Raw genomic sequence first — 16318 nt, forward strand, 5'->3', positions numbered from 1 at the left:
CTTGCTGCTTTTTCGGGTCTTTTTCTGCAGCAGAAATGTTTCAGAGCGTTCACAGATGGCTGCTGCCTCCATATGAATATTTGATAGCCTTCATATATCTCCCTTGAGGGTAGTGAAATATTAAAACATTTTCTGGTGGCCGTTTTGACTTTTCAGAGGCTCAAAAAGAAAAAAAAAAGATGGACTTCCTGATGAGACAGAAATAAATCAGCTCGATGTGGCGCTATTATTATGTCTTTAAATGTCCTCTTCATTTCATAATGCATGATGCTGTTTCCTGCTCTGTCTGTAATGTGGAGTCTAGATTTTGATTCCAAGTGTTTGTGTGTAGAGTAAACAACATTGATCTGCTTGGGGTTCATTAACTGTGTCCCAGTATGCAACTACTGTGAGGGAGGATGGAGACTGTGGAGTCATGTGAAGTGAAATTACTCATCTCATTTTTTCCCCTACCCTTCTGACTTTAATATCCCTTAGTAATGGGCACATTGGTTGAATCTTCTCATATTATCTCATGTCATGTCTCTTTCAGCGGGACGCCAAAGGACAGTACTTGTTTGACCTCATCTGCCACCATCTTAACCTGCTGGAGAAAGACTACTTTGGCATTAGATATGTTGACCCAGACAAGCAGAGAGTAAGTATGAATCTTCTTCATAACAAACCCACCAAATAGAAAAATAAAACAAAACAAATCAAAAAAAAATTCCCTCTGTCACTAAAACCCAACCTTTTAATATTTACATTTCCCAACAATAATTATCTCTTGTTAACTTTCTTACATTATTTGAAGTTTTGTTCACCTTTTAGATCATTTGTGAGCACAAGTTAGCTGGGTCCTTGTCCTTAAAAATCCATTTTATGCCTCAAAAAGGTTATACAGCATTGAGATTCACACGCTACGCTGGATTTAAAGGATAACCGTATTCAAATGTAAATCTTAAAAGCGCTGAAGAAAATAATGGGAAGCTGATGCAAGGATAAGAAAGCATTCGGGTCTATTTAAGGATTCTGAACAGATGGGTAGATCTACAGATTAATAATAAAAGCTGGCAAAAAGCCAACCTCTTTGACTGAAGTGAATATGAATTAAATTAAAAAAAATGATAAAGTGATAGGTAGATTTGCAGAGCTTGAACTGAGGACTCCTTAATTATTCAACCTTTAACTGTAAATAAGATTACAAATTCTTTAAAAGGTCTAAAAAGGTTTATTCGTTTTACTTTCTCAAAGGTCACTTCAGTATTTTACTTCAGTGGTGATAGTTTTACATTTTTCAGCCTCCACCAGCAATCCAACAACCACACATTTTGCACACCCCACATCTCTGCAGCACTTACCACACACATCCATTTTTTTATGTTTTGTTTTTGTGAACCAAACAAATAAATTGGAAGCCAAGGGACCAAAGTAAAGTAATCAGATGGAGGTTACCTTACAGCCTCTAAATACACAGTCATAAGCGAAACACATGCTATTTAATGCTAAGAACGCGCAATCCCATAGGCTCTGAGATAGTGGATGATTCAGAAATTAACCTGGAATAACGATGCTTTGTTGTACAGCATTTCACATCACCATTCCCATCATGTATGACTGCATTTGCTCGTCATACATGATAAGACTTTTTGCTGGATCTTTGTGTAAATCTTTCAACTCTAGCTCAACACAATGAAAAGATAGGAGACACCTTGAGGGCTATTCAGCATTGCGTTTTACACATGCATTATTTATCAGGTTGATATCTCAAGGAGGCAGATCTTGTAGAGAACAAAAATCCTCAAAAAAAAATTGCCCCAGAAAACTAACCGACCTTGCCTCAGCCAATCGCCCTCCCTTTATAGCATCTTATGCTACCCTGTGTTAACTTCCGTGCCTCATTGTCAAACTGTAATTATCTCACTGATTAAAACCACTTATGAATCTTGATGGTTGGTGCTCAAAATAAACAGAAAAGCAGCACTCTCCTGATTATCTTCTAAATGTCTTTCTTTTCTCTGCATGGTGACTGTGTTGGAGGGAGTCTAAATAAACAGAAGGCGAGGCGATGGGAGTAATTCTACTGTGCCTTCCAGCTATAGATTTTAAGTCATCATGCTCAGCTGCTGAGTAATCAGACCCCAGACTGACAGTTTGGCAGATACCGAATCAGTGTTCAAAGTGCAGGTCTTTACTTCTCTTTCTCTTCCCTACAGCACTGGTTGGAGTTTACAAAGTCAATTGCCAAACAAATGAAATGTAAGTATTTAGTTTGAGATCCCTGATGAGTTTGTGGATACTTTTTTTGGTTTATTCCTCTTCCAAGATGTCCAGAGTTGATTAGAGTAAAACCCCTGAAAGAAATATATCTCCTGTTTGTAGCCCAGCCTCCATTCACCATGTGTTTGCGTGTCAAGTTTTACCCACCTGACCCCGCTGCCCTGAAAGAGGAAATCACCAGGTAAGACATTAAGATAGCTTAGTGGGCTCCACATGGGAAAAGGTGGGGTTAATTTATGTCATGTTCTTCTTCTGTGGGAGACCTTTTGAAGTTTAAAATATGATAATTTTATCATATTATGCCTGATTTTGCTTAGGGCTAATTTTCATCTGCAGATCACAGCTGAACTTTTTGCACAGTAATCAAGCGAATACAAACAAAATGACACATTGCAGAAGTGCACACAGTAATAAAATATGCCATCAACAAATGATATTTCACTGTAAGGTGTCAGTTTTTACAACTGCCTGCCACTAACTGAGCTCTGAGGCTGATGGTGGCAGAGTTCACATCTCTTCACAGTCATGTTTTGCATTTCTACGTGACTTAAATGCCTTTATTACAACCAGCAAGTATGCTAATGTCACACTGTCTGCAGCCATTTGTATTGACTACTGGGAAAACTAGAAAAAATAAATAGATAACAAATGTAAAAAATTAAAATAAAAACCAGATGTGCAAGAAAAAAGGGGGTTTTAATGCATACCAAGAAAACTGAGCGACTCATTTTCACTTGCAAATTTCCTTTTATCAGGTCATGGGGATCTGTCACTTGCAATTTCAGAATAGGGTCAAGATGTCTGCCATTACACTGAAATGGGACTGCCAATCATGACGCTCAAAGAAAAGAGAAAAAAAACAAATTACAGATACACAGTGGAAAAAACTGCAGTGTCAGGCTATGTCCACACGTACCCGGGTATTTTTGAAAACGCAGATTTTTCTATGCGTTTGCACCTTTCGTCCACACGTAAACGGCGTTTTCGGTCAGTGAAAACGGAGATTTCTAAAAACTCCGGCCAGGGTGGATATTTTCTAAAACTCCGTTTTTGCATTTACGTGTGGACGAGAAAAACGGAGAAAACGCAGCGTCAAAGGTGTGCGCCTTTTTTGACGTCACACTGTGCGCCACGTTGTTGTTTCGATGAAATGAATTTCTACAATACTGTTACTGTTAATTGTCCTCTCTGCAGTGTTTAAATGCTTACATATACACACACAGTTACTGTCCCTCCACACATACGACTCGGTTCTGCTTCTATGCCCCAGCTTTGTTTACTATTTCCCACCGAGGCTTCTAGACTTCTGATTGGCCAACATTTCTACACGGTTAGGAATATAGCGCCACCTGCTGCTTTGGCATGTTCCTAGCAGCGTTTTCCTTCATTTCTGCCTTTACGTGTGGACGGGATTATTTTTTAAAACGAAAACGGAAAATCTCCGTTTTCAAAAATACCCGTGTACGTGTGGACATAGCCTCAGCTTCTAGCATTTTTATTTGGAGCTCAGGGCATTACAAAATACTGAAGGGCAAACTTGAGTTCCTTTTGTTGTGCTTCAAGTTAGCTTACATCATTATTATTATTATTATTATTATTATTATTATTATTATTATTATTATATGTGTGTGGAATATTCCTTTTAAACACAACTTAAAGCAGAAAATGTGTATAGATGTCTACCTTTTTGCTTCTTAAACTCAACAATCTAAGAAATGCTGACACAGATCAAACTTAAATGGCGGATATAAAATAATAAAAGTCTCCACAGCAAAGAGAGACTTTTATTGAACCAAAAGGGGGTGGGGAAGACGTCTTTTTCTTCTGCCCGTACTTATCTCATAAAATCCAATCAGATAATGCCTTTTTATGCTTCTGTAGCTGGCTTTTACAAAATGGAAGAATGAATAATACCACTGCAACTTAGACGAGATTATTAGGAAATCCTATTTGATTTTACATAAGGAATCCTTTTCAGTAAATTGTTATTCGCTTAAGGAAAAAAAAACCCTGGAAAGTATAATAGCAATTTTAATGGGAACATTGAAAACGGTTTTCAACTTGGCCTCTTTATTAATGAGTCAAAATGACCCTCTAAATTATCTAAAGTCCAGTATTAAAATGGGCAAGTGGTTATGAAGTTGCAGAAACCCACGCTTTTCAGTTTCTAAGAGTACTCTGAGTTCAGCACAGTGGCCTGTGTGCAGAGAGGATTTGAGTGTTTCCTTTTGTGTAAGCTGTGGTGTCATGAAGCTCTGTGCCACTACTGTACGGCGTGCAGCATCTATGACAGCTGAACAAACTGCTGTGAGGAGTGAGCCGGAGAGCTTCCAAGTGCACAGATCCCTGTAAATCACATCCCTCGACTGGTTGTCACGCAATGAAATCTCTTATTCACAATCCAGCTCATTTTGATAGACCAGCGCGCCGGCAAGGCAGAGCCCCTCCATCCTCATCCATCTGTTCCGACTAGAGGCTTTTACAGACAAATGAATGCGTAGCGCATAAGCAAAAATATATCTAAATAATACCAGTTATTTCACAGCAATCCTGCTTTTGTGTATCCTAAAAGAAACTTAGGTACCATGCAAGATTTTGTAACCGATGAGGTGGCAAAGGCAGTAGAAATTACATAAAAATGAACCTTGTATGAAACTTGCACATATTGAAGACAACAAGTAATAACCTCAGTAATGTAAAATGCTCAATAACCACACTTTTTCCCAGCAATGCTTAACACTTCTATGCTATTTATTGCTTTGCTGCTTGGAGAGAACCAGAATCACAGCAGTATGAAATGACTTTAGGGTGAGCAAACTGACAGACAGGAATTTTGGATGTTGTAGAAGAGACCAGAAGATGAAGTTGTACCCAGAGGGTTTCTCCATGAACCTGCAATCATATTTTAAATCAATCTCAATTCCCAAAATGATTATGTATAAGCTCGAAACTCCTGCGACAGACTGGTCCAGACCTGTCCAGGGTGTGCTCTGTCTCACACCCTCTTCAGCCTCTTCATGAACATGTAGAGAAGCTGGGGAAGGCTGAAGCAGCAGAGGATGATGGATGGATGGATGGATGGATGGATGGATGGATGGATGGATGGATGGATGGATGGATGGATGGATGGATGCTCATGCTCTGTGTGAAATTAGAATAAATTTTCACCTTCTTAAATGCATGACCAGTCCATTTCAGAAGACTGGACATAAGATGATGACTCATTTTTCTCAAAAATTGTGTTATAAGTGAATTAAAAAATGGGCTCCAAAAAGGCCAGAGTGTTTTCAAAAGTTACATTTATGTATTTTACATTTTACTGTGTAGCACTACAAGGTTGCTTATTCGTAGTAAACACAGACATACAATCTCAAGTCACCTTAAAACACTCGTGTCATAATCTGTCATCATGTCTTTCACTCTAAACACTTTATAGAAATCAGCCTCAGCTCTTATTTGGTACCCTCAGAATTTCATCTTCTAACAGTGACTTCCCATATACTATATACGCAGCCTCAAAAGGCACTTTAATTTTAAATTGTAAACATCTAGACGTCCAATGAGTAATGACCCAAATCAGTTTCTCTGTGTTCCACTCCACAGATATCTTGTCTTCCTGCAGGTTAAGAGGGATCTCTACCACGGCCGCCTCCTGTGCAAGACATCAGATGCAGCTCTGCTGGCTGCCTATATATTACAAGGTATCACAAATAACCTTTTTGTGAGATGAGTATGTTTAATCATACTGTAAACATATATTTCACTGTGTGGGTGTGTGCAAACGTGTGAGCAAAGTGTGTTTAAAAGCTGAAAACTCATAGGGTTCATACTGTTGTTTACAAAGGGAATCGGAGTTTGTTGTTTTTATGCTGAACTGAAAATGCTTTTTTTTAAAATAACAGTATGAAAAGCAACTTAGATCAACTCAATGTAAAAAAAAAATCATCAGATTCATTTAAAATGTTTACATGCTTTGAAAACCAAATCTGAGAGTTCTGACAAAAAGACTTCCTGGTTCCTCTGGGTGTTAGACTCATCAACATGCAGAGGGGTGAGGTGCATTAAGAAGCAGTTTCCCTGTCACACACACTACCAAACATCTCTGCTGCCAGGATTCTGTCTCTCAGACATTTCCTGAAGCTAAATGTCCTCTGTGTCTCTTTATGTTCCTACAGTAAATAATGCAAGCCACAGTGTGCCTTAGAACACAGCCATTAACAAAATTGCACATTTCACACTAAAATAATGTAGACAAACAGAATAACAGGCCAGAAAAGAAATGTAATTTTTTTTGGGTGAACTGTGTCTTTTAATTATTTAGCAATAATCACTTGAGAGGGAGAATAACAGTTTGAATAAGAAACAGCAGCCTTGAGTGGCTGCAATACAAATGTGATTTCAACCACACCAGTCTTTAGAAATATCGTATTTTTATACACCAGATAAAGACAGTTCATCTGTGGGGGCTTAAAAACATTACATATATATAATATACACTTAATGCAATATATACAGTTTATTTGTGAGTTGGAAAACATCTCAGCAGTTACGACAATTACGACTGTGATACTATCACATGGGCAAAAAACTTCCCCAACCTTTTGCAGCTGGCACTGTAGTTAAATTAGCTGTCATTAGCCTGGTTACAGTTAGCAAATGGCTACCAGTTAGCAACATTTATCATAGCACCTATTTTTATGGTGGATCTACTTTTCTTAACCTAACCAAACCAAACACAAAAACAGCTCAGATGAAACTGAGAAACTTTGCAGATTTACATGCTTTTTAAATATTTTTTCAGTCACAGTGTCTTTTATGCTCTTTTTATTAAGTCTGTCTTCTTTTTTTGGTGGGGGTGGGATGGCTCTGTGAAGGCTGTGAGGCCAGGAATGAGAGCTATTCCACCAGGATTTTCCACCACTGAGTCACACTTTTCACCATCTGAGGTGACATGTAATCGCCAATAGGGACACCATTTCTCTGAAAGGACCTATAATTGGCCAGAGTCCCCCTTTACAGTATAGAAGAGTCATATTCTCCAAGACTTGAAAAAAGTAACCAAGAGGAAGAGCAAAAGCGTATTCTCATCTCAAATCACTCGTTTTACAGTGTGCTTAAATTTTCTTATTGACTTTTTGCCCAATTATGCTAAAGAATTACTACCCATGTTAATCTGAAGTAAATTACCATAGCTGTCTCGTGCTCCACATCAATCATATAGACACAGATTTCAACACACTAATAAATTACACTAAGCTGATATTTACATATTACATTATGTTGATCTTTGCTTGAATGTCAAAGTTTTGATTATTCAGAATAAAGATTCATGTATTCGTGAGCAGATGTTTTAACCTTGAAAAATTATAATCTAAGTTTAATCTTTTTACTATTATTAGTTTAAAGTGACATCTTTCAGTATCATGCACCCCAGCACAAACTCTTTTCTGTCAAGGCCAACCACATAAATGAGAAAGTCAAACATTGTCACTGGTAGCTGAGCACAACATAAACTGAAATAATTCTGAGTAAAAGGAAAGACCTTTTAATGTCAAAATTGGCAAAGTGAAAATATTTTCAAAACTGTTTTCTATGTGACATTTTTATTTTTATTTTTACTCCCTCAGATGACACAAATTAGTTCCTCTTGGCATGTTGCTACACTCGTGCTCAAAGATGTGCTGGGAAACAGGACAGAGATAATATTCCCTTAATACTGAGAACACACTGTCTCTCTGTGCATGATTATTCAACTTATACAATTTATCTTTAAACTGAGCCCTTAAGAACAACCCACTTGCCCATAACTGTATGATGAACATTCAATTTCAATTTCAATTTCAATTTATTTATATAGCACTTTTCACAGGATAAAAACCACAAAGTGCTTCACAGTAATATAAGACAGAAATACATAAAATACATTAAAATACATTAATAATCAAACATACAGCACAAATCTAATTAAAAGCCAATCTAAATAAATGAGTCTTAAGCTGCTTTTTAAAAGAATAAATACAATCAAGACAACGTAAAGATGGAGGGAGAGCATTCCACAACCTGGGGGCCACAGCTCTAAAAGATCTATCACCTCTAGTCTTAAAACGAGTTCGTGGGACGACCAACAGCCTTTGATTAGAAGATCTCAGGCTGCGAGAGGGAGTGTGGGGTTCTAAAAGATCGGAAATGTAGGCAGGGGCATCACAATTCAAAGCTTTAAAAGTCAGTACCAAGATCCACATAATTTAGTTCAGTTGTGTGTTTGAAAGTTCAAACAAGAAAACCAGCTGTGTGTGAAATGTTGTGAGTATTCAAAATACTTTTTCTGACTGTATATTTAGCTACGATTGGTCATTTCTTGATCCCATAATTGGTTGAAGGGTCTTACGTCACAAAAAAGTGACTCATGGGCAGGCTGGTAGCACATACACCATGTAATTTATTACCTCAGCAGTCCCAGTTCCAACTCTGGCCTTTTGCTGTATGTCATCGTTTCACACTTAGCTTTACCTATCAATTAAAGGCAAGGCAAAAAGCCAAACATAAAATCGTTTAAAAAAGTCATCCTTTTCTTTTATTTCTTTCTTTTTAATTTTCCAGCTGAAATTGGTGACTATGACCCTGGGAAACATCCAGAGGGCTACAGCTCCAAGTTTCAGTTCTTCCCGAAGCACTCAGAGAAGTTGGAGCGGCGGATTGCTGAGATCCACAAAACTGAGCTGATGTAAGGTGGCATCTGTCCAGATCCCTGCATACCTATGTAGTCTCCTTCGGTTTTATCAGAGGCAGGGTGCAGGCATCACAAGAGCATAGCTGACTTGGAACACCTATGCAGTCAACTATTCTATATAATATATAGCTTCTTATTTAACTTACATGAGTGCCGATGCTTTTAGATCAACATATGACAACATTGGAATTCTCATTTAGGCTATTAAGACAAGATAGGCAAGCAAAATTTCTTATAATTATATTGTAAAAAGTTCTGAACTTTTAATTATGTAGCAGGTATTGTGAATTAAAAGCAATGATGTAGAGGTACCTAGATGTTTTTTCTGTCATATGGTACAAAACCTTTAAAGAATGTTTAAAAAAACATGAATATAATGTTTTTTTACTGGGCTGGTAGTTTGTTTTAAGATTTTGGAAAAATTGTAGTTCTTCTGTGGATTTAGACTGACTGGATAATTTAAGATCAGCTCAGTGATGTTGAGACTAGGAGTACATTGTACAATGTTCTGTACAATGTTGGAAGATGAACCCTGCAGATAGTATTCTTAGGCAAAAGAGGATTTAATCAAATAAACAGCTCCACAGTAACTTATACTTGCTGTATATACAATGTACAAAACCCAGGAGGACACTGGCGCTGGGTATAGATTCAATCCTATACTGCCCTCTGTTGCTCATTTCCTTCCCATAATTAAGTACATTCCCTGGAGTTAAGTGTCAAAGGTTGTCCCTAAAACATTTTGCATAAGAATAACAGTGTAATTTGCTAAGATACAAGAAGCTTGAGTGTGGCAAAGGGGTAATGACGTTAATTCAGTTTATTTCAGACTGCCTGAGCGAAAACAAAGAGCTACAGTACGTTCTCCAGCCAAGCTAATGTGACTCATACACTAGTTTCGTCAACGATTATTAATAGAAGAAAATGTAGACAGCAGATTGATTTATAATCCTTTCATTCCTGTGGTCAGTACAACAGCTGTTAGAACATTATAGTCACTGCTTTAAAGTTTGACCTGCAGGGCTAAAAACTGAATTAAGCTTTTGTTTGATTCTTTACACACAGTGAACAGATTTAATTATGTATCCTTGATCTGCACAGTTTACACCCTGGTAGCTGTAGACATTTAAAAGAGTAAGTGGATGGTTAGAGACTTTTTCTTTAGGAAAATTAAAGCATCCAAACCTCTCTGGTGCTACACATTATCCAGTTTACTTAGTTGGCTTTAAATTTCTTTTTGCAAAATCTTATTGGCAAAGATTGATGTTTTACAACTTTTAGTTATACAGGCAATATGGCATTTTTGGATTAATCAGCATGCTATTTGCTTTTCTTTAATTACAAGGGTATAAATTTATTAAAGTTATTTGTATAATTGTTTTAGGTTAGTTATTTGAAATGAACATAGTCTTCACATAAGTCTGTTTTCATGAGTTAAGAGTTGTGTCAGAACCCAGTATGTTGACTTTATTTATTTAATTTTTTTTCTCAGAGGTCAGACTCCTGAAACATCAGAGCTCAACTTTCTTCAGAAGGCTCAGATGTTGGAGACATATGGGGTCGACCCACATCCATGCAAGGTTATCATTAAGATTTACAGTAAAGTGAACCCTAACATGAATGACTGAATGTCATTGTGATTTAAAATGTTAACGCAAATCCATGTTTTTACAAAAAACACGGATGTGCCTGTTAGGATGTGTCTGGGAACCCGGCTTTTTTGGCTTTCACCCCTTTTGGATTCACTGTGCTGCAAGGAAACAGGAGGGTTCACCTCCTCAAATGGTGAGTAGAGATGAAGTGTTGAAACTTCACTTGATAATCATATTATTGATAATCATATTCAAATAAAAGGTCTGTACTAGCAAGATTGTGTCTTTATTTTAAATAAAATCTCCCCATCAGTTGCAGAAAAAGCTCAAATATGAATTAAGCGCCAATAGACTTTAACATTTAAGCTTATCTTAAACTTCTATGCCCACGAATATATCAGCTACAATCTACTTCAAAATGACCTCAGTGCTTTTAAAAAAGAAAAGGACAAATAAAATCCTAAACTTTATACAATTTCATGCATTGTTGGAAAAAAACACACAAAGTACAGTACAATTTTTAAAATATTGTTAAATGTGATGCAAGAGAGTCCAAAGGAAAATAAAAGCAACCAGTGATCCATACAAGAAGATAATAGTAACCTTTGTAAGGTCAAGAGAAAGCCACGAGGTTTTCACAGCATCTGACTTGTTTTGTTGTTTCCAAATCAGCGTTTGAGCTCTTGCAGATTATTCTTGTAATTTTCTGTTCGTAATCAATGTGTTCAGACTTTTCAGCACAGAAACGAATCACTGTTAGCCCTTTTAATTCACCTACAGCTCTTAATATTTTACAGCCTTCATTGGTTTATGTCTCTCCTTTCTTTTGCTCACTTTCTCCCCTATTCTTTCTGGTCTGATTTCTTTGTTACTCTGTTTGGTCCATCTTCTTTATTTTAACCTCAGGGAGGAGGTGACCAAACTTAAGTTTGAAGCAAAGACGTTCCATATATATGCAAATCAGAAGGAGGTATGTGTATTCATTATTAAAACTCTGCCTATTCTAGCCTGTGGAGCTCAGGAAGTTAAATGAGTGCGGCCGTGTTTTATGCATGGAGACTCTGCCACTGGGGAGCCACTGTACTCTATTCTTAATGCCGAAATAAACGAGGAAGGATTTGACAAAAATGTGTTCTACCCATAGGTTTTAGCAGACAAAAAAGTAAAATAAAGACACTGGGTGAGAGGTGGTTGATGTTTAGATTAGAGGGATTATTTCTTTTGGGTTTTCTTTGGCTGATTGGTTACAGTGCCCTGTAAATATATCTGTATAGACACCTTCTCATATTCTAAAACTCAACGTAGGCTTTGGTTTGAATGAGAATGTAAAGCCTTTAGATAAAAAAGAATGCTGCTTTCATCACAAATATGAGTTAATATAGTGGACTGGTTACAGGATAAGAAGATCATACTGACTTACTTTGCACCTACACCAGAGGCCTGCAAGCATCTTTGGAAGTGTGGAGTGGAGAATCAGGCCTTCTACAAGTGAGTAAAATTACATACAAAAACTGAATAGATATCTTTTCATTTAAGCTAATGACTGTATTTATGGTTTTTCACTCACAGGCTGGAGAAGTCAAGCCAAGTCCGCACTGTGTCCAGTAGTAACCTCTTCTTCAAGGGTAGTCGCTTTAGATACAGGTATCAACAGAACAATGTTTATTACAGAGCATGATATGGGAATACTAAGTACGTTTGGGAGTTTTCAGTGCTTGCCTTAGTGGCCACGTTTCTCTGTTTTTTAGCGGAAAGGTTGCAAAAGAAGTAATGGAACAAAGTGCTAAAATTAAGAGAGACCCCCCAGAGATCCACAGGTAACAATCATAACAATCAAGCGTTGATTAAATTATGTAACAAATTGCTTAAGCTCTGCATGCACTGTTGCATGTGTTTGGTTGTGGCTTTATGCATACATGTGTTTTCTCACAGGGCTGGTATGGTGCCTAGTAGGAGCTGTCCATCCATCACTCATGGCCCTCGTCTAACGAGTGTTCCAAGGACCCGACGAAGAGCTGTGCACATTTCCATTATGGAAGGTAAACCGCAAACACAAAAGCAAAGTGTAGCTGAAGCCCTCACTGTGTTGGTGGAAGTCATGGGAGTCAGTTCTCAAACTGCCAAACAATATACGTATTTGCAAGTGTGCAAAAAGATGGCTGTTTAAACAGTAATTTTACCTAGCATATGCCCATACTGTAGCATTGTTTGGTCGGTGATGTTAGTCCATTAGTGGATGGTTACTATTAACATGCTGACATCATAATATATCATGCATAATGAAAATTTTGTGGATATAAATTATTTGCTATTGTTACTGTATGAAATACAAGTGCTTTTATTGGGCTTTATAAGTGCACAAATACTACAAATGGGTCATTTTAGTCTGTTGGTTGCTAGGCAACATGATGGTGTCATAATATCTATAGGTAAGTGATGGCTGTGCTCCAGATGGTAGAGCAGGTTTTCTACAAACTGGAAGGTCCACTGTTGTTGTCCCCGGCTCCTCCAGCCTGCATGTCGAAGCATCCTTGAGCGAGATACTGAACCCTGATGAATCCATTGGAGTGTGAGAGTGCTTGTGAAAGTTAGATAAAACACTAAGGCATAGATAAAGGCACTGTATGAATGTTGATGTGACTGGGTAAACAAGACTTCTAGTAGAAGGTGATGTGATTGCTCACACTGAAGAGAAAGGCGCTATAAAAGTATTCTTCTTCTGGCTGCTCACTTTAGAGGGCATCTGCCTCTATTTCACCCTATCCTCAGCTCGTTGTCTGTCACACCAGCCCTCTGCATGTCCTCCCTGACTATATCCATGAATCTTTTCGGTGGTGTTCCTCTTCTCCTGCCAGACAGCTCCATTTTCAACAACCTTTGTCCAATATATCCACTAGATCTCCTCTCTTAAACAAAGTACCTGCACATCCAAACCATCTCAGCCTTGCCTTTCTAACTTTGAATCGAAGCCGCTTGATCTGAGCTGTCCCTCTGGTATACTAATTTCTAATCTTGTCCGTTCTATTTGTTCGCTACAAAGAAACTTCAGTTCTGCCACATCCTTTCGTCCCTTCGTTCCTTCGTCAATCTTGTAAGCCTTCCCATTCACTTTTGCTGCTATCCTTCGCACAAATCCCCCCCTGACAATCATCGCCACCCACTCCACCATACCTGCATTCTCTTCTTCACTTGTCTTGTGCACTGTCTGTTGCTTTAGATGGTTAATCCGAGGTGCAATATAAATCTATCCCATAAGAACCATCAGAGTTCTAAGAGGAACCTGTGTGTCATATTTGGTTGCTCAAATCCTGATAATACAGGAGGTATTAAATATGTTGCTATAGCTCAGATAGTTTTAGTTCATTTCTTTTCCTTTAGTTTACTATTATAAACACTTTATCCACTGTGCCTTTTTTTTCTTGTTTAAACATATGAACTCTTCCCAGTTAGGCCAGGTCTTACTGTAGCTACCGAAACTTCAGCAAAATTGCTGATTTTCATTAAATCTTGGGCCCTGGTGTTGAGGCATTACACTTACCTCAAAATATGGATTTTTATTATCTTTTAAAAAATCATTTTATTGGTTAATTTAGAGATATCACAGTTTGTCTTATAGTGTGCCCTGAGGGATCAGTCCTCCAGGGCATACAAAAAATCACTGTCTTAATCCTGTGATTTGATCTGGGTCGCACAGCAATGGCACAGCATTTTTTTGAGGTTCTTTATAACACTAACACTAACACAGAGCGCAATTTAAGTGCTTTTCCATGTTAACAGCCTACCTACTTGCAAATGTCAGTCACTTTCTCTGTATTTTTGTGAGATCTCACTCTTTCTCTAATGGGTGTGCTTTACTGAAAAGTGCACACACTGGAGTGCCCATCAGCAACTGGCCTCAGGTATTATTTTGACATGAGAAAGTCATCCTGTCAGTTTATAAAGGGCACTTACCATCCTGCCTTTCCTCCAACAGGCTATTAACCTTTTGCCAATGCTGCCACTGAGAGTAAGTTTACTCTTTGCCGATCGGCCTGAGTCACACTAATAAACTTACAACATAGCCTGTCTCCAAAAAAGAAAAGCAAATAGAAAAAAATGCATTTTATCAAACCAGCCTTAGTTCTTGTCCTGGACTCTGACATTGCACCCCAGTGTATCAACAGGGAAGCAAACCCCCTGTGTTTTGTCGTGTTGCTATATTTGTACTGGTATTTCAACTGGCAATGATATCTCAGCCTGAAAAAAGCTCCTGCTGTCAGGGACCATGCTGTGTGTGTCACAGCCGACAGCAGGAGGGGAGGTCGAGGTGAACTGTGGCACAAGTGGACCACATTCCTGGGCCTTGTCTTTCACTCTGACTGTCTTTCTATTTATCTACCGCTGTCAGCCCGCCTAACAGCATGTGGGAGCTTGCTGCATAGAAGGGAGTAGTGCTGCTTAGCTAGACCAGTCGCAGTTGGAGACAAAGACAGACAGCAGAAAGGCAGAGTACAAAGAGGCAGTTTTAAGATTTAGAAAACGAAAGGATAGCAGTTGAAAACGTGTAGAAGCTCAATTCGAAACAGTGCTTTTGCTGTTGTGTAATCATGGTGAAGTGTTTGATCCGGATCAAGACCAAGGTGAATGTTCATCTGCGTATGATCAACCATTGTTATCGGGATGTGAAGGTGCGTGTGCTGTCTTTGGGACCCAGGCTTTTGGGCAAGGCTCTGGGAGTCCTTCCCCTTTTCCCCGCTCTACCTGGGGGATCTTCAAACTCAGGCTCTGGACCTGGGTTGAGACAGGAGTCCAGGCCTCCTTCCAGGCTAGTCGTCCCACTCCAATCACATGGCTGTAGCCCAGCAGGCAGTCGTGCAGGTAAAAATCAAGGCTGGTTTTGTTGGATTGTGATATTTTGTGATAGGTTTCCTGATTTTTAAAAGTGATTTTTTTGTGGTTATATTTCAAAAAAATTACAGCATTAAGTGATTGTGTTAGATATTGCTAAAATCTAATGTGATAGATATAAATTTGATATAAAAATGTAAAAGTTTGCACTGCAATGAACCTCCAAAAAGCAGCTGTGAGAATATGAGAGCTGAGTAAGTTCCTAGAGGATGTCGGTTTTATGTTGCATGCTTACTTTGGGGTTACAGTTACCATTTGTATTTCCTTAGACATAGATTAAATTTCCTTAGACATAGATTACATGATGGGAAGGCTAATTTTCTTCTGCATAAGTTGTGAAAAGCTAACCATTAAAAGGAAATCCAGCTTCCCTTATGACTATATTAGCATAAGAGATGTCAGCACAGTGTTAAAGAAAGCACAAATGTACCAGAATATTCTGGCAGCTCAGCAAGCCAAGCTCCAGAGGCTTGTGGAAACTTTGCTTCAGAACTAATTAATAAGGAACAAATGAACGTAATTTCCCTTTAGACCTCCTCTTTTATGTGCTATAAGGGACAGGTTCTTTATATCCACTTTTATAACTATAACTTTCAGACATAATAAGCATGTCTTTTCCAGGCATCTACTAGTTATGTGGATATTCATGAGCAACTATTAATTGCTGCATACCTATAAAAACTGCCTATCCAATGCAATGTGGACTCATGAAGGTAAAGCTGTTATTTCCAATATTACCAGATCAGCCCGCAAAAACAATATGATGCATAGTCTGTAAGTCAGTCCTCCATTCTAGCTATTTTAATACCACCTGCTTTCAGAAGAGAAAACACAATACAAAATGATGACT

At 38.2% G+C, this 16318-nt stretch overlaps 1 protein-coding gene across 4 annotated transcripts in view; it reads left to right on the forward strand.

The window, feature by feature from the left end:
- Positions 1–16318, forward strand: part of LOC100701599 (FERM domain-containing protein 5) — an 83570-nt gene that overhangs the window by 61646 nt on the left and 5606 nt on the right. For all 4 annotated transcript variants that reach the window (XM_013265654.3, XM_025907273.1, XM_025907270.1 and 1 more), the window contains exons 2-13: positions 533–637; positions 2196–2238; positions 2362–2440; positions 5863–5960; positions 8860–8983; positions 10482–10569; positions 10686–10774; positions 11488–11551; positions 11978–12069; positions 12151–12225; positions 12330–12398; positions 12514–12620. In XM_013265654.3, coding sequence (XP_013121108.1) covers positions 533–637; positions 2196–2238; positions 2362–2440; positions 5863–5960; positions 8860–8983; positions 10482–10569; positions 10686–10774; positions 11488–11551; positions 11978–12069; positions 12151–12225; positions 12330–12398; positions 12514–12620 — 1033 coding nt within the window. The remainder of the gene's footprint in view (positions 1–532; positions 638–2195; positions 2239–2361; positions 2441–5862; positions 5961–8859; positions 8984–10481; positions 10570–10685; positions 10775–11487; positions 11552–11977; positions 12070–12150; positions 12226–12329; positions 12399–12513; positions 12621–16318) is intronic.

The sequence above is a fragment of the Oreochromis niloticus genome, linkage group LG1 (assembly GCF_001858045.2).
Source record: "Oreochromis niloticus isolate F11D_XX linkage group LG1, O_niloticus_UMD_NMBU, whole genome shotgun sequence".
NCBI classification, from domain to species: Eukaryota; Metazoa; Chordata; class Actinopteri; order Cichliformes; family Cichlidae; genus Oreochromis; species Oreochromis niloticus.